This window comes from Dasypus novemcinctus, chromosome 22 (assembly GCF_030445035.2).
Source record: "Dasypus novemcinctus isolate mDasNov1 chromosome 22, mDasNov1.1.hap2, whole genome shotgun sequence".
Classification (NCBI taxonomy): domain Eukaryota; kingdom Metazoa; phylum Chordata; class Mammalia; order Cingulata; family Dasypodidae; genus Dasypus; species Dasypus novemcinctus.
The window spans coordinates 43,558,384-43,582,754 of NC_080694.1; the positions used below are offsets into that span (position 1 = coordinate 43,558,384).

At 45.7% G+C, this 24,371-nt stretch overlaps 1 protein-coding gene across 3 annotated transcripts in view; it reads right to left on the reverse strand.

Moving 5' to 3' along the window:
* Positions 1–24,371, reverse strand: part of NEDD9 (neural precursor cell expressed, developmentally down-regulated 9) — a 190,193-nt gene that overhangs the window by 26,114 nt on the left and 139,708 nt on the right. The window contains exons 1-3 of one of the 3 annotated variants that reach the window (XM_004454280.4): positions 19,814–19,971; positions 17,885–17,971; positions 381–827 (exon numbers count right to left, since the gene is read on the reverse strand). In XM_004454280.4, the coding sequence (XP_004454337.2) occupies positions 381–821 (441 nt within the window). In that variant the 5' untranslated portion in view covers positions 822–827; positions 17,885–17,971; positions 19,814–19,971. Of the gene's footprint in view, positions 1–380; positions 828–17,884; positions 17,972–19,813; positions 20,018–24,371 lie in introns of those variants that run through there. The other 2 variants (XM_004454278.4, XM_012523606.4) reach the window with 2 other exon arrangements.

Below are 24,371 nucleotides of genomic sequence, written 5' to 3' on the forward strand. Positions count from 1 at the left end.
CTTTTGGCCAAAGAAGGTTCTTTGCTGCATCACTGTGTTGGTACAACATTTCTTGCCTTGTTCCAGTCACAGAAGAAAAAGACTGGAAACCTTTTGGACACAGAACCTAGGTCTAAAAGCAGATCTATCAGAAAGATCAAGAGAAACAACTCAATAAGCCAGAATGATGCAGGAACTTTATAATAGCGTTTTGCACATGGTAGGAGTTCAAGAAAGTTTTACCGAAAGAATGAATGGAAAAATAATGGAAAAATGATGCTCGAGCTAGGGCACTGGATATAGTTACTTCTTGACAGTTTCCAGGAGTTACTTTGGGAACATTTCCATTGCTCCAAGTGCAAAGAGAAAAAATAAGTCGGAACAAAAATTCGGTTACTTACCTTTTTGCTGAAGTGGGGACCATTGGTCCCCCCAGTGCTTCTCTGCACCGATGGTGGAACTTGATACACATCTTGTTCTTGGGTGCCATGGCCAGTAGGTACTTGGTAAATTCCCTGATTTTGGTATGAAGGCGGAACTTGGTAGATGGTGTCCCGAGAGGCAGCCTGTGGGTTTGGCACTTGATAGAACTTCTGTTGGCCGAAGGTCTGGTGCATCAGTCCGGAGTTAGGCTGGTCCTGATTGGACGGAATCTCCTGCACGGGACCAATCAGCAGCTTCACGCGGTTGCCAGGAACGATGCCTTGACGGCCGTGTAAGGAGCACAGCCACCATCCCTCCAGTCCTCCTGTGTTCTGCTCTATCACCGTCAGGATGTCTCCCTTGCGAAAGGCCAGCTCCTCAGCACACTCTGGGACATTGTCATACAAGGCCCTTGCCATCAGATTCTAGGAAGGAAGGAATAGAGAGAAAAGGTGTTACAATACTAGCTCAGTCTAACACCTAAAGCCCATCCTCTTATGGAGAGGCATGCTTCCTGGAAAGAGTTGAAGAACTCTGAACAATAGCCTGTAAGGAGAAAAACAGATGGCGCAGACAAAAGACAGATACGTACGTACTGCGTCTGCCACCAATGACATCAGCCTGCCTCCTCGGAAGAGCTCGGAACGCCAAAGGCACTCGCTCCTCTAGCGTCAAGGCTGTGCCAAGGAATTAGGAGTAGCATTTTTTAAAAGTCAGAGGATGGTGTCAGTATACAAAGACATTTTTCTTCCCTTCTTGAAGCCAGCTTAAGGAAAATAATATTCCAAGGTATTCAGATGTACTACAACAGACATTTCTCAATTTTTACCACATATTGGAGGTAAAAAGAGTCAAAATCCCAAATAATGAAGAGTCCAAATGGCATTTATATTTGGTATTGAAATGTAAACAAAAGTATACGTATATTTTGCCTTGGAGGGAGAAGGGCTTAAAAAATCTTATTCTCAGCAGAGGAAGAGTCCCTTGGATATAGGAAGATATGAGTGAGTGATTCTTCCATGATAAACCAGCGTGGAACACAGTTTGATAGGAGTAACCATTCCAGATTTGATGGTGAAGAACCACAGAGAATTTACAACACGTAGGTAGATGCTAACTCTTTTCTCTTCTTGGACTCTTACCGAGACCTTTCCCGGGAACCCATCATCACCCTGCCACATTATCATCCACTCCGTGAATCTCGCCGTTCACATCTGAAGGGCTGCGCCTTCCCCTTTCAAGGGCCCCCAACACTTTCCCTCTTTGTGTGGAGGCCTGCCTGGCACATTCAGGACTAGTCATTCAGCAGAGAGTGGGCAGGCAGGACGTGCAGACATTCCTGGAAACCTCACAAAGGCTCCGCAGCTTTCGTTTCTTGGCATTAGTAACGTTTCCCAGCCTATTGGCAGCCATTACCACAGGCCTGTCCTTCCCAGCACAAAGTCAGAGGACATCATCAATTCACTGCAAACACTCGAAAAACTAAAAGTGATCCCTCTGGTGCTGGCAAAGTTTACATGAATTAGGTGTGGAGGTGGTAATTGGTGAGTGGAGAAAGGATTGCAGATTAGATGGCACCGTGCTGGTTACTTTATCTCACATCACACCCTATCTATGGAATGTGGGGTTGTTTGGACTTAGCACCCCTGTTTTCTTCTCTAGAAATGTGTACTTGAACTTTCAGCCCCGTGCTGTCCATTCTTTAATAACTGACATTCATTGCTCCCCTCTGTTCTATGCCCCATAGCCAAAGGTCTGGCACTGGGGGGCTGGGTGTTTGCTGCGGTGTGGCTGCAAGGGATCGCTGTATAGTCCGCAGTTGGGAAGGGGCTCTAGATCCTTCTATGCCAGTCAAGCTCCTCGCAGTCAGTGCATCTCCTCAACCTAAGGAAAGGAGGTAAAGCCACAGGGGTCAGTGCCTCTTCAAAATAAGGATCAAGTCGTTGTTCTTGACGGTTAGGAGAGCCCAAGACGCCGGTGACATAGACAGGTGAGTGAGATAAGAGGAGCTAAAGGAAAGCTGAGAGGTTTGTGTTTTGGGTGCAGATTTTAGTTAGTATTCATATTCTAGGAAGCTTTGGGTTCCTTCTAACAACAAAAAGTTCACATACACAAAGATAAAATCGTGGGGCGCCCTACCCTGGCTTGTGGAGCCATTTAAGCACGCGTCATAATCCTAAAGCCTCCTCTGGTTGCCATCTTCCGTGTTTCTGGGTGTTCTGTGACTGGTAATTTAAAAGAAAAGCCACAGAGTTGCAGAAGTCAAGATTCTGGCCCTTTGGACCAAAATGAGCTCATGGAAATTACTCCGCCAGAGCTGCACTGTGGCTAGAGAGCAGGGAGAGCGATGACCACCATGACTCCGGCCCCTCCTCCCGAGTCCAGTCAACACCTGGAAGGCGGGGAAGGCAGCCCCGAGATGAAATGAGAAGTTCACAGGGTTGGAGCCGGTTCTATTGGAGCTGAGGGCTGAGAGCTGTGCAATCACCTTGGCTACAAAGAAGGGAAAGAAGAGGAACAGAAAACAGTCGAGTAGCAAAGGTCTACGGACCTCCTCTACAAAATAACCCCGAGGCCTGTGGAGTGGGTAACTCAATTGAACCACCAAGCCACACAGGGCTGGAACGGAACTGGTGCAGGCTTGAGTAGAGGCAGCGAGAAATCCCCCTGTGGGAGTCTTTCTGGAAGTTCTTTTGTCTCCTGTCCCAGTAACCTTCGCCCCACCTGCCAAGCAGCATGCTAATGTTTCTAGACTGGGCCCACAGAGCTGCTACGCAGGGAAAACTTCGAGGGCCTTTTGTCAGTGCTAACTGAGGCACTGGTGGGTACATTTTCCTAATTGGTGGCCCATTATTTCCCAGCAGTCTTCCCCATGCCCGCAGTATTTAGTATTTAGAAAGCGCATTTGGCACGGCTGTTCCTGGCAGGGACCCCAGTGCCAGCCTGACACCTCTTCACACACTCACACATATCCTCAGCCTTGGCTGGCCAGGAGTGTGAGAGCACTACAGTAGAACTAGTGTCTAATTCCAGTCACCTTTCATCCAGAAAGTTACAGCTCCAGAGATCTTCTGAGATCACCTCCTTGAACAGATGAGAAAACAGAAAAGGGGAAACCAGTTTATCATTGGCCCAAGGCTCCACTGTCACGGTGGCAGAGAAGACACTAACTAGAACTGTGATCTCTTGGTCCCGCATTAAATTCTCTTCTCGGAACTCTGTGCTACAATAGCTCTACTACACTATGTCTTTCGAACTGCACGTAGTTCCTTTCTAAAACATTGTTCTAAAGATGACCAATTCTTTTCATGTCTTTCATGTCTATAGAATAGAGTCTTAGTGTGTTAAGTCCCAGCTGTGTTACTTGGGCCAGTTACTTTTCTCTTTTTTGCCTTAGTTTCCTCATCTATTATCCTTCTAAGAATAGGTTTGATGTGAGATTAAATGAGTTAATTCCCGTAGAGTACTTTAACAATGCCTGAGACAGAGTACGCTATTATGACTATATAACTTGCAGTATGGCAGTTGGCATGAGGCTCCCTACCTACTTCACCTCCTCTCATTCGTCAAACAAGAGTTTTTGAACTGGATGCTTGAGATATATGCATATTACTGTACCTCAAGTATTCCTCAATGGAGAAAAAAAGTGAAGGAAAAAAAGAATTGGTCCTATCTCTCTCTTTTACACATACACACAAACACACACATTCACACAAAGCTGATATTTCCCTTGCTCACAATTACATTTCAGAAGAACTGTTTCTCAAAGTCCTGTTTCACTGAATTAATAATGAGTTAATGAATTCTGGTCCCTGCAACCCCTGTAAGTATCTGCCAACAAACAGCATGTAACGAACCATTGATTGCAATCAAGAGATCGTTTGAGACATAATAATAATAATGAGATTACTGGACAAATGATAAGAAAAACCCCATTAGATTCCAGCAGAATATAATACATCAAAAGTATTAAAGACATGGCTAAGGAACTTGGCTTTTGAAAATGCTTGGTGTTGGGGTAAAAGTTCAGTAAGAAGGTAATAGCCAAATTAGCTTCAGCTGGAACACAGACCTGTCTCCCTCAAAAGGGCACAGGCAAGGAATTCAAAAGTAGGCAAGGCAAAAGTTAATTCCTCTGGCAAGGAGGAGGAGGAGGAACCTTCCTCTTTAAAGCAAAGGTGTGATTCCTTCAGGTCACAAAGTTAGAAGCCCACTATCTCAATATCTTAGAAAAACCCCAGAGAGGCCTTCCTCTCTTCAAGATCTATTCTTTTTCCCACTCCTCCGGATATTTATCTCCAGGGCAGGGGAAGGTCAACACAGAAACAAATAAATGAGAGATAAGAGAGCTATGGTAATTCTATATCTAGTTGGAGGGTTAGCCCCCAGAGATTGGCAGTTAGAAACGCAGCTACATCTTGGCAAAGCTCCAAACCACTTGAAGCACAGAACTTGAAAGCTAGAAGGAACCTTAAACAATTATAGAACAACTCTTTCACTGACAAATGCGAAAAATGAGGCTCAAGAAGTTAATGATTTGCCCAAGTGACCTGGCAAGACTGTAGAGCTGGGACAAGAATTCAGGCCTCCCGTTTCTAGCTCCATAATTATGCCAGTATTTCCTACAGTCAAAGACACATTACAAAAGCTGTGGCTCTAACTGCAATTTGAAATTGGTCTTTGGGGTCATAATGCCATTTAAAGGAACCCTAACTGTAGCAGCATCTGGCACTGATCCCTACCCAAGCTTTCCTGATACTCTTCTTCTGCTTCTGATACCACTTCCTGGTTCTCCCTCTTCTCTCCTTACCCATCCCTTAGCCTCTCCTTTGAACTCTTCTCATTCTGGGTTTTCTTTCTCTACAGAAATCTCATCCATGCTGATAGCATCTAAACACATGTCTAGCCTAGACATTTCTGCTCTCCAGTCCCACATTTCCAGTCGCCTCCTGGGCATCTTCACCTCAGACTCAACAAGTGCAAAACCCTCTTGCCCCTGCTTTACCTCTCTTGGTTAAGAGCCTGCACACAACTGCCCGAGTTAGGAAGCTCAGAGCTGCAACCCACAGTCTTCTGCAGCTGGACCCTGTTTTCCACCCCAGGCCACTCCCGGTTCAGTCCCTCGCAGCTGCTCTTCTGGAGTACTGCAATTTGCTTCCCAACTGGTGTAACCACCTTCCACCTCTTTCCACCTCAAAACCCAGTAGTTTTTCAAAAAACCCCTCTGGCCATTTCCCTCCCCTGTTCTCTGTAATAATCTCTCTTACGGTATGATTTGTACTGCCCCGTTCAAGGACAAGGACCGCCTTATTCATTTTGCATTTCCAGAGCTTTTGCTCGCAGGGTCTATAACATAAGGCACATTCATTAAATATTTGCTAAATTGGAATGAATTCCAGACTCTGATCTCCTGGTTCTCTGGAGAGAATGAAACTGTCTTCTCTCGAGTCCAGCAAGGTGGTTAAAGATTTTGAGCGGAGCAAGGGGAAGATGAACTCACTGAACCAGAAACAAATGGTGCCTCCGTGTCCCTCAAGCCTCCTAGCCAGAGGACAGAGGAAACAGCCAGCAGGGAAGCACCTGCCCTTCCCTATTAAAGCAGGACAGTGACGTGGAGAGGAGCCTGGACCTGGTGTTGACAGCCCCTGAACAAACAGGAAAGCCAGGAGGAACTGGCCATTCCAGAGAGAACAAATACCATGGTTTCTTGAAGAGCCTTTTCCCCCCCGTCAGGGTTGAGTCTGCTGTGCCCTAACGTTTGGGCTCTGCCAGTTCTGGGTCCCAGGCGATGCCTGAGGAGTGGGAAGAAAATGCAGCGCAACTGTGGGTTCGGTGCAACTGTGGGTACAGGGAGCTCAGAGTCACATGACAGCGCCCAGCCCCCACTCCACCCAGGCTTTTTTCCCCTGGTGCTATCAAAATGTCAAGAGAGCTTATTACTCCTGCTACCAGGGAAACCATCTGCCTTTCCCAATACAGAGAGGTGTGACTTGTATTTTCCATGACCATGCAAGCTGCCCTTTGAAGAGAAATGAGACCCAATGACGGCGTGCCACCCCCTTATGGCCGAGGGCATCATCAATGGCCTGGCCTCCTCTTGTTATGTTTACTTCCCTCTGTATTTATCAGGCTGGAGCGCCTGCCAAGGCCTCGGGACCACCCTGTTCTCAGCTACATGACGTTCCTGCACCCAACACCCCCATGCTCAGCCCTGGTCTCCGCGCGCCTGTGCACACGCGCATGTGTGCACCAGACGGATCCGGAGACACAGACACCCAGGGAAGGAAATGGCCATCGTCAAGGAAATCAGCCCTAAGGGAAGTGGCTGCGGGGTTGACCGTCATCAAGGTCAGCCCCAGGCCACCCTGAGGGGGAAAGCCCCTGATCCTGCCTCCTGCCAAAAATCCACTTTAGCCCGAGGGCTGCCAAACAACTGTGGGCGCACCTCTCTTCTTCCTCCACCATCATCACCTTGGCCTGAAGGGGATATCATGGCCTTTTCCAAAGGAAGGTAACGGTTCTGGGCAGAATACATGGATGTTTGCAAGGGTCAAGATCTTCATTCTCCGAGATACCTGGCTTAGGCCTGGGGTCTTTCAGCTGAAGATGTGCAAGGCTGAATTCTTTAAGAGCTGGATCCCCTTGGGATTGTTAAGTGGCAGGTAAGGAGCTCTCAAGTGCGAGAGCGAGATGATAAGGTGCACGGCACTGTTTTTTCTGAATATTTGTCGACTGCTTTCTCACACGGTTTTCGTGAGCTGATCTGAGCTAGCTCACAGAAAGGCAGCAGTGGTGCCCTCTCAGGTCCCACTAACCCCCACTCACACTTCTGCCCACTGGTGAGGAGTGTCCAGTATTTCCCACCAAAGAGTCCTTAGGCACCCACACTGCCTTTTCACCAGCGATCTTTATTTTCTGGCGTGTGCTTCTTCTAAAGGCCTGTGAATGTCACAAATCATAGGGCTTACCCCAAATCTTTTTATTCCTCTCTGAATCTTTATTTCATCCACTTTGTCCCCACTCTTCAAGTTTTCGTAGATTTGCCAGCCTTGTGAGCTGTGGCCATAGCAGTCTCTTCTGAGCGTGTCTGAGTGGGGGATGCTTTAAGGACCGCCATATCTGACACACGCGTCCCAAAGAATTACCCTTTGGTGTGGCAGCAGCCGCCACAGGAGACGCAGTGAGCAATCCCTGTATACACTGAGGGACAGCACCCTGCGCAGTCACCCACAGTGCGCCCAGGTTCGGGAATCTTGACGTCTCTTCCACATTCACCTTTCCTTTTTGATGCAGGGTCATTCAGAGCATGGCACTACTTTAAGGGTTTACACTGCTTCTTCAGAGCTGATGACCGGATCTGAAGCTTATTACAAATTTGGGTATTTGGATCTCAGAAAAGATTTCCTATCTTATCAGATTTGGTGACATGATTCGTCAACATAGCTTTGAGGTTAGAGGGTGTTTCTTTGAAAACACAATGAGATACCACTTCGCATCTACCAGGATGGCTCTTTTTAAAATAAGGAAAATAAGAAGTGTTTACAAGGATGCGGAGGAATATTTTTACACCAGTGGTCATAGCGACATTATTAACAATAGCCAAAAGGTGGAAAGACCCCAAGTGTCCATCGACAGATGATGGATCAACACAACGTGATGCAGCCATGCAGTGGAATACTATTCAGCCATTAAAAGGAATGAAGTTCTGATATATGCTACAATATGGGTGAACCCTGAAGACATCGTGTTGAATAAAATAAACCAGACACAAAAGGACAAATATCATATGATTCAGCTTACGTAAAAGAGCTAGAATAAGAAAATTCAGAATCAGGAAATAGGTTAGAGTTTACCAGGGGCTGGGTAGGGATTGGGAATGGGAAGTTAGTAATTAATGAGTACAGAATTTCTGTTTGGGGTGATGAAAAATTCTGGTAACAGATGGTGACGTGGTAGCACAATACTGTAAATGTAATTAATGCCACTGAGTTGTATACTTTAAAGTGGTTAAAATGGGAAATGTCATGTTGTATATACGTTACCACAATAAAAATAAATGTTTCTTCAGGAGAATTACAGCTATGGTAACTTATGGATGATAGTTAACAGTAATATTGTAATATTTTTACAGCAATGGCAAAGAAGATATATTAATTCTAAGGGACAACAATAAGGGAGTATGGGATTTTTCCTTTTAGAGAAAGTCTAAAATTAAGGTGAGGATAGCGCAATTCTAGGATGAAAATGAGAGGCACTGAGTACCCTTTGAATGAAGTGTACAAAGCATGGGACTGTACAACACAGGGAATCCTGTGGTGGAAGATGGTCTGTGGTTAGAACAAGTATGAGGATGTTCTCTCATGAACTATGACACATGTATAATACTAATCCAGGGTGTTAATAGTCAGGTGGGTTGGGGAAAAATACTCCAAATGTAAGACACGGGCTATAGTTGGTAGTAATATTTTGGCAATGCGTTTTCATAGTTTGTTAACACAAGTCTCACAACAATGCAAGGGGTGGTGGTGGGGTGATATATGGGAGCCCTGTTGGATGATATGCATGTTTGTTTTGTAAGTTCACAACTTTTACTGTGCACTTTCTGTTTATGTATGTTTATGTATGAATGATATTATACATACTCCTATAAAAGTTTTAAATGGAAAAAAAAAGTGTTTTCTCGAACACCAGGCTCCTTTCTTTCCTGGCAGGAGAACGAATGCCATCTACTCTCTCCGTTGAAATTGGTGCAGGACAGAAATGGTCACAGTTTGAGATTTGTTTACACAAACGAAATCTCCTGCTTAAGACAAAATTTTACCTGGGTTGGTAGGTAGAGGAGTGTGTGGGTGTGGTTTGTGCCTCTTCCCAGTCAACTTCTGTTATTTCTCACCCAGTGGTGCAGGAAGAACTTGCTGACAATCCCTGAGAAAAATAACTTAGCTTCCCCTCACAAGTCTGATGATCGTAACTAATATATGTGTCTTTGAAACTCTATTCTCTACTCTTCTGTGGTCCTTGAGATTTATCCAAGCAACTCCCCGGAGACTAAAAGAAGAGGAAAGAAAGCCAAGGTGTCTATGGCTATTAGAACCAGAAGGTACCCTAGCTGCCTAGATGAGAATTTTAGAGAAAGAAGGGATCCTCCAGATCATTCTAACCCAATCTCCTTGTTTTACAGCTCCTGAGCCCTAGTGTGTATTGTCCAGGGCCACAGAGTAAGCTAGCAGCAGAGCCAGAACTTGCATCTGGTTCCCTTCTCAATCTAGGATTTTTTTTTTTTGGACCAGATTGCTGTATCTTCCTGAGAATCTTCTCTAAGAATTTAGCACTGCTGCTATTATTACACCCTGGAAGAGTCCCAGGTTGCCTGGTTTTGATAGATTTAAGTATAGTTTACTGGCAAAGGATCAAAAGCATGGGGCAAGTACAAACGCTTTTCGGGGTTCTGTCCCTAGATAAATCTGACAGGCGCCATCTAACCATGAAGGCCCAACACCCACTCACGCAAAAGATAGCTTTTATTAACAATAAAACAACCACCTGGATTCTGGCCAATATTACAATGCTGGCAGCGGATCATGTCTCTCAGCCCGTCTAGACAAATCCCTTTAACATCCAGGTACTTGGAGAAGAGAAATGAGAATTAAGTTATAAAGAGGTAGGAAACGCCAATCCACTACATTATGGTATATTAAAAAATAAAATCATTTCTCAAAAGTCAAAACACACAAGTTATAATGCCTAATTAAGTACATTAAAGCAGGAAAAAGTCTTTCTATCCTTATATTCCTGCACACCTTAACTGCACCAAGGTATGAAGTTATGTCTAAACCCACCAAGTCAAATACCTCCATATACTGGCAGCCACCGCCACAACCCAGCTGGTGGGACCTGGGAGCCACCCCTTGTTGGGCCCGTACTTGACCTAGGTGTCGGTGCCTGATTGCTGTCATCCCGCTTAACTGGCGAGGTCCTCACCGGATTATAAAAACTGGATCACTACGCCCGGCTAAGAGTGCGTATGCTTTCAACACTGCAAGTGCAGCTTCTCAGCTGGAAGAGGAAGGAAAGATGGATAAGGGAGGCGCTGAAACCCTCCGCATGAAATTTTTGAATGAGTAGTTGTACAGACAAGCTCTTACATGTGTATATTAGTCAACAGTAATGAGAATAAGAGAGCTTTCTTAAAGGCCCATCCAAATGCATGCCCCCATTATGAGGTCTACTGAGATCATAGAGAAGCCAGAGGAAACTTGGGAGAATTACGGTTGCCTTAGAGATGCCTGGTGACCTGTGTGAGACCCTATGCTTCTTAGTATTGGGTGGTATTTACTTGAACAAACTGGGGGTAAACATATCAAGAGGAAGTTTCTTTTTAGTTGTTACAATCGTTGGGGGGACATCGAGCAGGTAACGGAGCAGGATGCTGCTCAATATCCTACAACAGAATTGTCTGAGCGAGGTGGCAGGGGTGCCGAGGCTGGAGAGCCTGGATGGAGCCTTGGGCACTAGACTGAATGATTTAAGACCAGTGACCATGAGGTCACTGGCTCTTGTGCCTCTGTCTCCCCACCTGCAATATGGAGATAATGAACATGATCTTCTTTATAAGACTATTAGGAGGGTTCATAAACTTCTACACGCGAAGCGCTCCGATTTCTGCAGAAGAAAGGGACTCTCTAAAATCAAAGCACAGTTATTACTGCCCTATTATGAGCTCATGAAATAGCATCTGAAGGACTGTACTCCTCCCCTTCCAAAAACTTTTTTAAAAGTCCTCCAGGAAAACAAACCAGAAATGATCTCAGCATGATTCCACCTGCCACACCAAAAACAGGCACAGTTCAGAGAAACGAACTTCTTTCCCTCCAGCAACGGAGTGAGCTGCATCTGTAATTAAGATCTTAATAAAGGAGGGCAGAGGCTCAACGCAGACGCTGCGGGCTAAGAGGCAGAGAACTGCTCTGCCAGCTTTAAAAGGAGAACAACTGAAATACAATCCCCCTGGCTGCCAAACAGCTCAGGTGTTCCAAGCCAGGCCCGTATTTCCAGATGGGCTCTCCCTCATTTCTAAAGATGCCTATTTCTACAAGGAAAAAGGATCAGGAAGGAACACTGCATTACTTACAAGTAGATGTCATTGACGACTCTAGGTGAAAACGTGGCCTGAGTCCATTAAAAAGGTGCCCCTTCAATCATCTTCTGCCAAAGGCTGTCGTAAGGGAAAAGGTTAATGCCTTCAACAGGTGATTGATCTTTGGGGCACCTCGCATTGACCACCTAGAGTGACCACTTATTCCTGAACTTTCCAAGACTGTCCCAGTTTCAAATATCCTTCCCATTGTCAGGCTAGATGTCCCATTTTTCTGGTTTGTAAAACGTGGCTACGGACCCACACAAATTATCTATTTGATAAATTTTTTAAACTGAAAATAAAGGATGGCATGCAAGTATATTTCTTACTAATAGGTCTGCCTTGGTTGGATTTAGGATTTGGAGGAAAAAAGATAGATAATGATTTGAGTGTTTGATTTGGTCCCTGTACATGTTCTCTAATTGACAAGGTAATCTTTTTTTTTTTAAGATTTATTTTTATCTGTTTATCTCTTCCTCATTGTTTGCACTTGCTATGTCTGTTCGTCTTCTTTGTTTCTTTAGGAGGCACGGGGAACCAAACCTGGCACCTCCGATGTGGAAGGGAGGACCCTAATTGCTTAAGTCACCTCCATTCCCGGCTTTGTTGTTTCTCTCGTTTCTCCTCTTACGTCTCTTGTGTCATCTTGTCATGTCAGCTTGCTGTGCCTGCCCATTGCGCCAACTCCCTGTCCTGCTCATCCTCTTTAGGAAGCACCGGCAACCTCTGCTCCCTGCATTGTTGCGTCTGTCATTATGTTTTTCTTCTTGTGCTTCTTGCTGCCTCAACTTGTGCCTGCCCATCGCACCAGCTCGCTGTCTTATTTAGGAAGCACCAACCCACGGACTTCCCATGTGGTCGGTGGGAGCCCAAACGCTTGGGCCACACCTGCTTCTGGATGATGTACTCTTTATAAGGGATCCAGGAATAGTCCAAGGGCCTCTGTGCCCCTGTGAGAGTGTCTCTTTAGAAGTCCAGCTTCCCCATGAGTGGGGTTATTAAGGGAAAGAAGGCTTCTGGGCTAACTGTACTCTTATTCCCTTCTCCCCATTTAAGGATGTGCTCATCACACTTAGCGCAGAGTGAAAGCAACTGGCCAGTCCGAGTCTGGCACCCCAGTTCTCTCCCAGAGCAGCACTTGAGGGCAAGAGGATTTCTACGTTTTGTTCTTCTAGAGCTGTCTGTGACAGAGCTGCCGGTCTGCTGGTCCACTAACCCACTTCCTGCCGAATTCGAAGTCATGCCGCAAATGACTAATTAAACCAAACCAAAAGACCAAAAACTCGACTGACCAGGATAGGTCCTGCTAGATACTAAAGACTCTGAACTTTAGGAAGCAGTCTGGACTGTCCACAACTCCACTTTACTGCTATTCCCTCTCTGCTGGCTTTGCATGTTACTATGAGAGGAGAAGCCCAGTTTTCTCTCTCAGTAAGGAACAAAGGCTGGGGGACAGAGAAGCCTAGATGAGCTCCTGAGTTCGCCAGAGCCCCTGTGGGATTAAGGGTAACAAGATAAATATCAGAAATTAATGAGATGAAGGAAATTCATTAATACAAAGAAGAAGTGTAGTGTTTCCCCATAACTAAAAGATATCAGGAAAAAATATTAATGGGACCTAATATTGCCTAAATACATAATGCTTTATTTGGTAGATGAAAGAAAAACTGGTTCAAATCTTACCCTTATATATGTTGGGGTTACTGCAACTTTTGATTGAGCTTCACAGATAATCCACCCCCCCAAAGAGTAAAGAAAGAAATTATAATTAAATTCAAAGGAGCCAGCAAGCATTCTTGTTATTTGCAGTGCTTGCACTTTTCCCTATTCATGGTTGCTCAATCTTCATTTCTGTCAAACACACACATTAGCATTCCACTTAAGGAACATTTTTTTGTAACTATTATCTTGACATATTAGAAATATCAAGAGAAATTCTAATCTGCAATATACACACCAAGGAGATTTGCAAAGAAATATGATACCACCAAATCACTGGACCCAGCCTCTGAATAAGGATCATGAACCACCTCCTTAAACATGATTTAAACACCATTAATGGCTGAACTGTTGGGGAGAGGACTGGGGGAGAGGGGGAGAAAGGGATTCACTACTTTCCTCTTAAGAATAAATGGAGATTTAGTAGTTCACAGTGGGGCCCAGGGATACATATTGGAAACCATTCCACTGGCACTTTTTAAATCACCATAATCAGGGCCCCTAACCCCCATATCAGCTATGAAAAGTCGCTGTCGCACACCGTCACTGTTTTCTGGAGTGCCTGTTCCACCTCCCTCAGATGCCTCGATTCACCTAGGACACACTGTCTGCTAAAACCACCTCCTGAAACAATCATCCTTGCCAGCGGAGAGCGGAGGAGGTTGGCAGCACGCAAGGCCATTGAGCTTTAAGTCCGGGTTCCTCGGGAAGAGCGCCTTCTGCAGCTGGGCTGCTGTTCCCGGTGCCTGAGTCCTCATCAACAGCCAGAACTACCACAGCGAGGTCACAGGGACGCTCAGGGCGGATAAGACGGGGAGGCGGCTTTGTTGACCAAGTATCAACAGGGCGTTCTGGGGTTTTTCGGTCCGTTTTTCATGCCCATACTCTTCGAGGTCATCTGTCGCCTAGGAAACAGGCAGCTTCTCTCTGGTATTTTAAGTTGGAGATAGAGCGTTTCTTCCCCATGACCCTGTTTTATTTGCCTTGGCAAGGCGGCCTGGCCATCCAGTCTATGTGTTACTGCACGGTCCTGGTGGCAAGCATTTCAGGCCAATATGTTTAGGTTTCCTTCTAACCCTAAAATGTTCTAAAACTAGATGACCACGCCCTCTACTTGACATTTGCGTCCCTCTGATTGGCTGACACGGGATAAAGAATATAGTGGACCCTGAACTTCTGTACCCCCACTCCCGCCAGTTCAGCTTGGCTTTTCGTATTGTCAACTTTTCTGTTTCTCAAGAATGTTTTTACTACGGGTAAACAATTCTAGTGACTCTTTCCTCTTAGTTTATTAACCATAAAATGCTTCTATAGATATACATCTGTAAGTGTGTGTCTTATAACGTGTCATATAATAAGAGACATTTATTAAGTGATTATTATGTGCTAAGGAGATGATTTTCATATTTTATATCTTTATAAACATTTGATGCTATAGATATTATCACTCCTGTTTTATAAATGAGGAAATGGAGACTTAGAGTAGCTTATCTAAAATTGTAATGTTAGAAAATAACCAAACTGGGGTTTGAAATGAAACTCATGTCCTTTCCCCTACGTCATATAGCTCAAAACTCCTTTTTATAGCAATTCGTTTGTGAATTTTATGCAATTCAAAATCGAATTCAGTATTTGTTGTGTAGCTACTATGGGCAAGGTCCTGTAATTTAAGGAATATCAGGTCTTATTGCTAATAAAGATGCCAAAGTCATTTATAGATATACAAGCAGGGTCATGTGCAAAGGTGTGCTGATAAATTCCAAAGACTCAGATGCGCATTTCATTTTTTTTTTTTTAAATTCCTGCCCACCTGCTAGAGATGTGCATTTCTACAGCACATATTTGGGGCCCTACAGTACTCAGCTGTCTTAACCCAGGACCTGGGACTCTTGACATAATCTTTTCACCAGGTCTTATGGCCACTTTATCCTTTCAACATCTATTGAGCACGTACTACACAAGGGTAGCTGGGGATGGCTAGCATTGTCTACTTACTATTGTAAGTACTTTATATTCATATATTATCTATTTAGGCCTTACAACAATCATATATGGTGGTTATTATTATCCCTACTTTACAGATAAGCTCAGGAGGCTTACCAGCTCAAAGTTACAAAACTTTAAGCCATAAGAAACAGACATGCCTTACTTAGACCAAAGCCCACACTCCATCTAGTCTCTAATACAAGAATATGTAAGCCCAAGTCTCTGCTCCCAAAGGCCTTAACAGATCCCAGACCATACTTTTTATTCAAGGACTTGTCTAGCAATCTGCCTCTATATACACATAAAGGGTGAGTCTCTCTTGTATCCAGTGGGGCTTACTTAAAACTGCACAGTTCCAATAAGCAACCTATGTTTACTGGGTATCATGTAGATAGTGACTTGAGTCAAAGAAGTTAATAAGTAAGGCAGTGCTAACAGAGTAGGGCAGAGGTGAAAAACCCAAAGTCTATTTTACGGGATTGTAGGCTAGTCAAGGAGACAAAGGGTTGGGCTCTTGATTGTTTTATAGAGTGGATAGCTGAAGATGGGAAAGAACAGGCCAACCAAGTCACGTAGGCACAAAGAGACAGGGGCAAGTGAAGGAGAGCAGAAAGGGACTCAGATTTCCCACTGCGGAGAAGGACAGGGGGAGAGATAAGGGGGAAAGGGTGTGCTTTAAGGGTGCCACGTCCGTGTGTGTGGGAGAGGAGAGAACTACAGAACTCTGGTGTTAGAGTAGCATAAAGGAGGCTTGAATGAAAAAAAAATGAGACGATGAGGTCATAAGGATACAAGTGGTGGGTGGGTGGGGGGGCGGATTTGCAAATAAGGCTTGAAAACTGAAGAGGAAGATGTTTTTAGAAGACTGCGGCTCAGGCAGGAAGCCACTGATGAATTCTGAGAAGAGGACTGGTGTGTACTCCAGCAATGAAAGGATGTTAAAGGAATCCTTGGTATGTTACATACACATTGCAACTTGCTAAATTTGGTGTGATTAGAACACCACCTTCAATTCTAGAAAGGCTTTCATCTCTGGGTAGGTAAGTCATTGAGCTCCAAAAATGGGTTTGCTACAAATATAAATATAAAATAAAAATAAAAATAAGTTACTATTTTTTCAAAGTATCTTTTGGTGCTTTTGAGTTCATAGGTCTCATAGAAAATTTAAAAGGGAGGGGAGGGAGGGGAGGGCAGGTGTCCTTAATTTGGATTAGATACAACAATCTTATTTAAAGGAGAATAAAGAATTTAGGACCAATATATCACATCAAGGACAGAACTAGGAATTACATAGGGCATAAATGGCCTTACTGATTAAACCGAAGACCCTCCATTATTTTTTCTCAGGCTAACTTGAGAAAAGGAAAACGTTGCCAAAGTCCTCTCAGAAGGTCATCTTGCTCCCCCAACTACCTCCCTCCCATTCAACCAGGACACGGAAATCTGAGCTTCAGATGGTAGCTTTCTTAATAGTATTATGAATTACAGCTGTACTTTTCTTCATTCAAACGTTTAAGAGTGAATTTATCTCCAGAGAGACTAGACACATAATTCACAATTTGAATGTAGGTGCATAAGGGGTCAAAAATTGTGCAAAGCCACAAAGAGCTGCGGGACAGCACACTGGTTGGCCACCCATAGGGCCTGATCTGATGCCAAGTGGGTGGAGTCTCAAAAAGAGCCGCCCACTCTCAATGGCCTTCTCAGAAAACAGCAACCACCACGCACCTCTGCCAGCTCAGGAGGCAAGAGCTTTCTTTGTGCAAGCAAGGCGAGGCCACAGAGGACCCCAATCAGAACATGTTCTGCCATTCATGGAAGCTGGTAGAAAACTCTATAAACGAAGCCCCTGTAATTTACTATCATATAACCACAGACTGAACGCCTTCAAAGAAAATTGGAATTCTAAGTACACATGAGAGTCATTGCAGCCTTTGCATGAACAAATAAAAACCATACAGTGAAACAGACCCTATAGGTGCTTACAAAAAAAGTCCACCCAAAGTAATAGCTCACATTCCACAGTTGTCAAGATTCATGTAAATACAGAGCAGTCCGCCTGCTGCCTGTGTATATTCAGTGCACAGTAAGTGGAATTTGGTTGCTCTTCAGGTGTGATCCTTGAAGCAGCCAAAGCAGATAATCTCATTTTTAAAACTCTTACAGGGCCTGAATTATTAATCTCTCAATGAAACATTTTAAAGTCTGATTGTGCTACATTTATGGGGTAGGGAGTAACATAGCATTTAAAAGGTAATTCTTGGCTCCAGGAATTTACAATCCAATAATTATCTGGTTTTACTACCAGGGTGCCTCAAATTAAACAAGTAACTGCCAAACGTGCACTTCACTTTGCTTTGTATAGTTAGCGTTAAAAAAAAAAAAAATCCGTCCTGCAGAAATACTTGCAATGTAATAAAGAGTCTTAAACTTCCTGGGCAGAGAACACCTAACCATATAAGACGCAGATGGTGCTTTCCCTTACTCTCAGTAGTGGCTCAAATCTTGAGTTCTGGAAACTACCATCTCAGTTCAAGACCCAGTTCCACCATTGTTTAGCTGTGTGGCAATGAATGAATTACTTAGCTTCTGTATGTCACGATTTCCACATTTGAAAACCTCTGTAATAACAACGCCTACCTCAAAGTTATTGGGAGTTAAGTTTGATGATCTTGTGTTGTCATGGTAAGTCTCAATAGGTTATCACCTTTGTGCCACCTCCTCTACCTGAAAGGACAAAATTCTTTTTCAGCAAGGCTGTCCATTATTAACTAGAGAGAAAATGGACTTTATAAGAAAGGGAAATCAGATTATTCCAGCAGATGATTCATTTTATGGTCATCACAAGATGTCCAAGCTGTCACTTTTTCAATCGGAGAAGTCAGCTGTTTTGCTAATGAAAGCATCTACATGCTAATAAATGCTAAAGGACACGTGGTCGTATCATTTAGCAGGGTGTTCCACACTGGCAAATGTGGCAGACGGTAGGTTTTCCCCACGAATGCCAATCACAGTTTACACTGCCAGCTGCCCTGATGTTATTTTTCCATAAGAGTAAAGCTAAGCATGATGAGGTCACTGAATAAAAGTGACTCCAGACTTTGCAATCTGTCACATTCTAGATTTGCAGCACGCAAGGTTAATTTCAGCCATGGATATTCTCTGATAATAAATGCATGGACCTATTTTCTCTTTTTACCACAGGCCAGTTTTTAAGAAATCAAGGCACTCAGCAACAGGGAGACGAGGAACAAAAAAATCTCCCCAGGCTAAGTATTATCTAGTTCTTTACAAGCCAGGCAATGGTGGGTGGAAATACAGGGTGAACCACCTGAAGAAACGGAACATTCTTGCCAGGTAGAAGGGTTTGTTTCTAGGTGCATTCTAAAGTGGAATGTTAACGTCTCCAGGACTGTCCATTCCTCTGCTCTTCCTTACTGATGCACTTGGGGGAAAGCTGACAGCATAGAAATGGATACGTGTTTCTTCAGACAGTCATGACCTTTCCTAGGAGTACTGTAATGCATGCATTAATTATGACAGACTTCGGAAAATTAGATTTATAGCTTTTGAACAAAAGATTTATCACTGATGTTAGCCAGTGGTTATTAGACAACACCCAGCATTTACAACCTCACAATAAGAAAGGATGGGTCGGGAGCTGGACCATTTGGAAGGAAAGCAAAGCCACTCTCAGCTGACACAATCCTGAAGGTCAGGCAGGTCAAAGAAGTTGTCAATCCAGAAACATAACCTCCTGGCCAAAATTCATTTCAGCGAAGGCACTTTTGTTTAAAAGTGTTAAGACTTGTCTCTTTTAGTATAGAGGTATTCATCAACCTAAGGAAAAAGCACGCCCAATTCATTCAAAATGGGACAGGCTGGGCAAGTTCTAATCCTTTAGCCACGAATAAGCACCCAACGGTGTAAATTCATGAGAGAATACTGCTGCCAAAGTATTAGGACCAGACTCTGTAAAGCCTCAGGCACGGTAAAAGTGTTTTCAAAAAGTGGCTAACGCTCACTTGTCCTTATAGCCATCCACCTTCACCTAAGGATGTCCAAATACTCTTTCATCAGCTGCTCCACAGTACCTGGGGCTCTTTATCCCCTCCAACCAAAAGTCCACATGATACGGCAGACCGCTTCCCAGACGAAGAGCAAAACACCTACAGCAAAGTCTGAAAACCTTGGCCTTAGCCAGCCTGAGCGACTCAGCACTGCTTTCTTAGTTGTCTCTTCTTGGGGTCCCGGGGCGGCCAGGCCACCGGAGCAGGCGCGCCCCGAGCTAACACCCTCCCCGCTTCAACTTAGAGCCCCTGGGCTCCGCCGCGGCGGCCGTAGATGGGCTCTAAGCAAAACTTAGAGGTCCTTTTCCCGGCAGCTTGAGTAGACCCGGCTCGTGCCGGGAACTATCACTAAAGACCAGGTGCCAGCCTGCTTGCGTGCCACCTAAAGTGATGCCCCAGCAGGCACGACGCAGACGCGCACCCGCCTGCGCACTCCCCCACACGCAGGCACAGCCCCGAGCTCCAGAGGAAGCCGTAAGACAGGGCCCCCAGCCCTTACCTTGTACTTCATTTCGGCCGAGGTAGGTTGCGCCGTTTTCCCCGACTAGTTAGACCGCCTCAAGCACCGGAGCGCCGGCGCCTCCATGGGGTGAGACGCCGCAGGCAGGAGAGGGTTCGGGCCGCCGCCGCCGCCGCCGCCGCGCCCGCGCGCTCCCAGGGCTGCCCGCGCGCTCCCAGGGCTGCCCGCGCGGCGCCGCTCACTGTTTTGATGCGGGCGGCCCGCGCCCGCCTCGTTTGCATATCGCTCCCTGATTGGCCAGGGGGGCAAGGCCCTGGGAACGCCCCGCCCACCCCCCTGCTTTTGAAAACTGACAAAGAAATTGTAATGTGATCATTTTCTTTTTCCAGATTCTGACTTTTTTTTTTTTTAATTACAGAAGTTGTGGCTTTAGAGAACAATCGTGCGTAAAGTACAGGATTCCCATATCCCACCCTGTTATAAAAAAAGGTTGGAAAATAAAAGAGAAAGTGGGAAACCCTTCCAAACCTAAATATCCCTCCACCTCAGACCCTGGCTTCCCCAAAAGGGAAAAAGGGAAACCAGGTAAAAGGGATAAAATCTTTAAGATTAACCTAAGTTTTAATAAGAAAAGACACACATACATACACAAAAAGGAACCCGGCTTCTCAAAGCGGCCTGACAGCCCCGCTTCCTGTGACCTAGCAACTCTTTCATAAACCCATTTTATTTCAAAGCCATTCACCTCCCAATGTCTACATGAAACGAACCCTGGAACAAAAGGTTTTCTGTCTCGTCTCCTTTTTACTAACCACCCCTGCTGCTATCTCTCTCTCTCTCCCTCTTTGTGACTGTTTGCTTTTTTTTTTTGTTTTTGTTCTTTTCAATGTTCAAAGTACTTCCAGCCTCAGCCTGCACCGAGTCAGAATACAATCCCCCCAGGGAAAAGGCGCTCCCAGCCGGGGCACCCGCCTGCGGAAGGTTCTCACGAGGGCCTCCGGCGCTGGGGTCCCGCTCGGCAGCGCCCTGGGCTAGCCCCGCTGCGGAGAAAGGTTGGGTGTGACCTCTGGGACCCGGCTGGCCAGTGCACGCCCCATACATCATCGTCGTCCGCTGTGGGGACTGTGGGCCTTCATGCTCCAGCTTTGAACACTGCAGTTTTTCCTTCTGACCTCTCTCCTGAAGATGACCCATGAACCCACCAACACTTTTTATCCTGGGGAACAAAAAAAGAAAAAAGAAATGCCCACTGTTTGATGAGCCTGGTTAAAAAGACCAGTTTCTCTCCATGGTTTCCATAGAGAAGGAGAATCACCCGGGAGAGGACAGAAACAGGCGTCTTCAGAAATTCCTCTGAAGGACGGAATGGAGAGGAGGAAAATTCCTTTTTGCTGGGCCTTAGGACTGAGACTTGGTGAATCCACACCATGGCCATCCAACCAGACTTCAGGACTTGGACGGAAAAAGCAGCCCTTATTTTTTTCCTAACCTAGTTGGATCAGTGTCCCGGTTTTTTTGTTTTGTTTTTTTTCCCCCTTCAAATTCCCAGTGGATTAAAAGTCTACTTTTATGATCTAAGCAACAAGAGCAGCTGTCCTACAAAAGCGGTTTCCACATACAGGGTTCACATTTTAGTTCAAGTTGAACGTGGTGCCGATTCCCTGGACATGACCCACAGGCAGTCCTCATGAGGTCGACACGCGTGTTCGGGCCGCACTTCAGGACTGGCACGGCCACGGCTTGGGCTCCCGCCTCCCGCTGTTCCTCATTTGGCCTTAGAGTGAAAACGAGCCTGAGGGATTCTGCAAGGTCTCTGTGCACAAATTAAACATTCAGCATAGTCTTGCAAGGATCTCCCTGACAGTACCCGACAGACTTACAGCAGATTTGGTAGTTTGCAGGAAATTGATTTTGGTCTCTGCCTGGCTAAGGGAGGACAATGAGCCAAAGGCACTTCCATCTGTAAGATGAGTCTTGTGTGCCTCTAAGAGATCTAGATAACATTCCTTTGGCTTCCTCCTTCTGTTTTGTTTGATGAGTACTTTTGAGCAGTTAAAGACCATCCCACCCCATTTTAAGGCTTTAAAACAGGTTTCCCAAACATGTGCTAGGGCTTTAGTGAATCTCATGCTCTAGCTATGAAGCTGAATTCCCACCAAATGGCTGTGCTGTTTTCTGGAAGTTCACTTCAAGACAGTCTGAGTCAAGGGATGGTTAAATGCATAAAGGAAAAAAAAACAAGGACTTTGGAGTCAGATAAACCTTTGTTGAGATCTCAGCAAAGTTCTTAATTTCAATGGCTTTAAGAGTAAACCGGGGAAAATAATACCTGTGTGCTAGGGTTATATAGTCTGAGGATTAAATGAGATAATATGGATAAAATTTAATAGTACCTGACACATAGTAAGAGCTTAATAAATCACGGCTTGTTTTGCTGTTATTACTTTTATTATTAATATTAGACCGTGTTGTACATAGTTTAAGTGTATTCCAAAAAGGTGGAGGAATCCCCTCTATCTGGGTGCCATCCTTGCTCAGGATGACTTCTGCTTCCACAAATATCCTGGCATGCAGGTGCCAGGTGGGGAGGACACAGCAACTGCTGAGACAAAGCTCCTGCCCAAGTGGAGCTTACATTCTTGTGGGCGTGAAAGAAACCAAATAAACACAGAATGCGATTTTGGAGTGATAAATGCTACGAGGAAATATTAAGTTGGGAAACTTACTAGAGAAGTATGGGCCAAGGTGGGGCTCATTTTTGATGGCGGGGTCTGGGAGTCCCCTCTGAGAAGGTGCTATTAAGTCTGCAGAATATGAGGGATGCAGCCACTCAAAGATGTGGGGAAAGAACACTCCAGCCAGAGCGAATGACCTATGGAAAGGCCCGGAGCTTGGTGAGCGTAAGTGGCGAAGGGTGCCGAGGTTGGAGCTGGCAGGGGGTGGAATGGGGAAGGCGAGCTCCGAGAGCTTAGCTCTAAGGAGGCAGGAGTTGCCCTGGAGTGGGACAGGAGGTCACTGGAGCTTTTGAGAAGGAATGATATGATCTGCTCCTCTCCGTTTTCATGCTTTGCTTTATCACTCAAAGACAGTAGGTCATTAGCTAACATATTGAACTCGGGCCTTAACGTGGGTTAAATAATGCGGATATGAATAACTTTATGAGTGTCACTTAGTCTGTTTCCTTCAGAGAGAAGCAACCCCCTCACTACCTATGACACTGGATGTAAAAATGCTCATGTTTAAAATGTGCTGTAGCAGCACTGCCCATTGATTTGTGCAGCGGCCCCAGAAGTCCCATGGGTGCGCTCCCCGAATGGGCCAGCTGTGCTCGCCAGCACTCCTTTCAGAAGCTTCGCAGCCTGTCAGCCCGCCTGCCACGGGGTCTGTCTTCCCAGATGCTCATGCATGTGGGAGCCAGGAAGCGGCCCCGGCTACCGTCCAAACAATTCCCCTGCTGCCACCGGGCACTGGTGCAGAAATGGCCCCCAAATCCGAGAGGAGGCAAGAGGGAAGAGACGCCGTGGTCTGCAGCTGGAATGGAGCCCACGTGTTCCTCTCTCGGAGTGAAGGTTCAAGTCACAGAGCAGCACCTGTCAGGCGGAAAGTGACCTTGGACTTGGAGTCCATCCCCCCCAGAGGATGGAAATGCTGCTTAGAGAGGCCGAGGGTCTTCGAGCGCACCAGGTGGATAACAGCGGTCCCTGCCTGAAGGTCACCTCTGTGATCTCTTGCCTGACCTATTCCACTGATTGCTTCTCCGCCTGAAATCTCTCCCCGCTCCCCTATATTCTCCACACTCCCCCTGTAACACCTCTAGTGACACTTCCCAGCCTTAAAGAACAGAGTCTGGACGATTGGACCTAGCCTGTATTCTGGGCGCTCCCCCCTTTCTGGACTCATCTTCCACCCTTGTCCCCTACACCCACCCACCCAGCCACACACACACACATACACACACACACACACACACACACACGCTGCGCTCCAGCCACCCCAGGGGCCCCACCTATTCTGAAACTCGCGTGTGCGTTTCTGCCTCAACAGACGGGTCCCCAGCACAGAAAAGCCTCCCTCTTCTTTCCTGCGCTCAAGCCCAGCCCCACCACTAACTCTTTGTGTGTCCTTTGTCAACAACCCCCACCCTGCCCACCTCGCCCTTGCAGAGCTAATGCCTCCCTACCTGGATGTACTTTGAACACTTCCCATGGGAGGGCTTTTCCATGTTGTCTCCCCATGTTGTAGATGTCTGCTTCCCCTACTGGAGTGGGAGCTCTGGAGGGGTTGGCCGGTAGCTCCTTTGCCTCTAGGTCCCTCTGTACCTAATTTAGTGTCTCATGCCCTGTAGCTACGTAAATATTAATACTGGCTAAGTGGGTACAGAAGAAGACAAATGTGATTTCAAAGAAGGTATGTTTACCTCCAGGTTCTGCTTGGGGCCCGGGCAGGCAGTGGGGAAACACGTGCTCCAGGGCCATGTTGCAGTTTGCATTTATTAGAGGCAGCGGAGGAGACAGGATGCACCTTTTCAGAACCAGCTCCAGACGTGTTGCCCATTCTGGCTCAACCACAAGAGCCGGCAGATTTGCAGCCTGTGGGT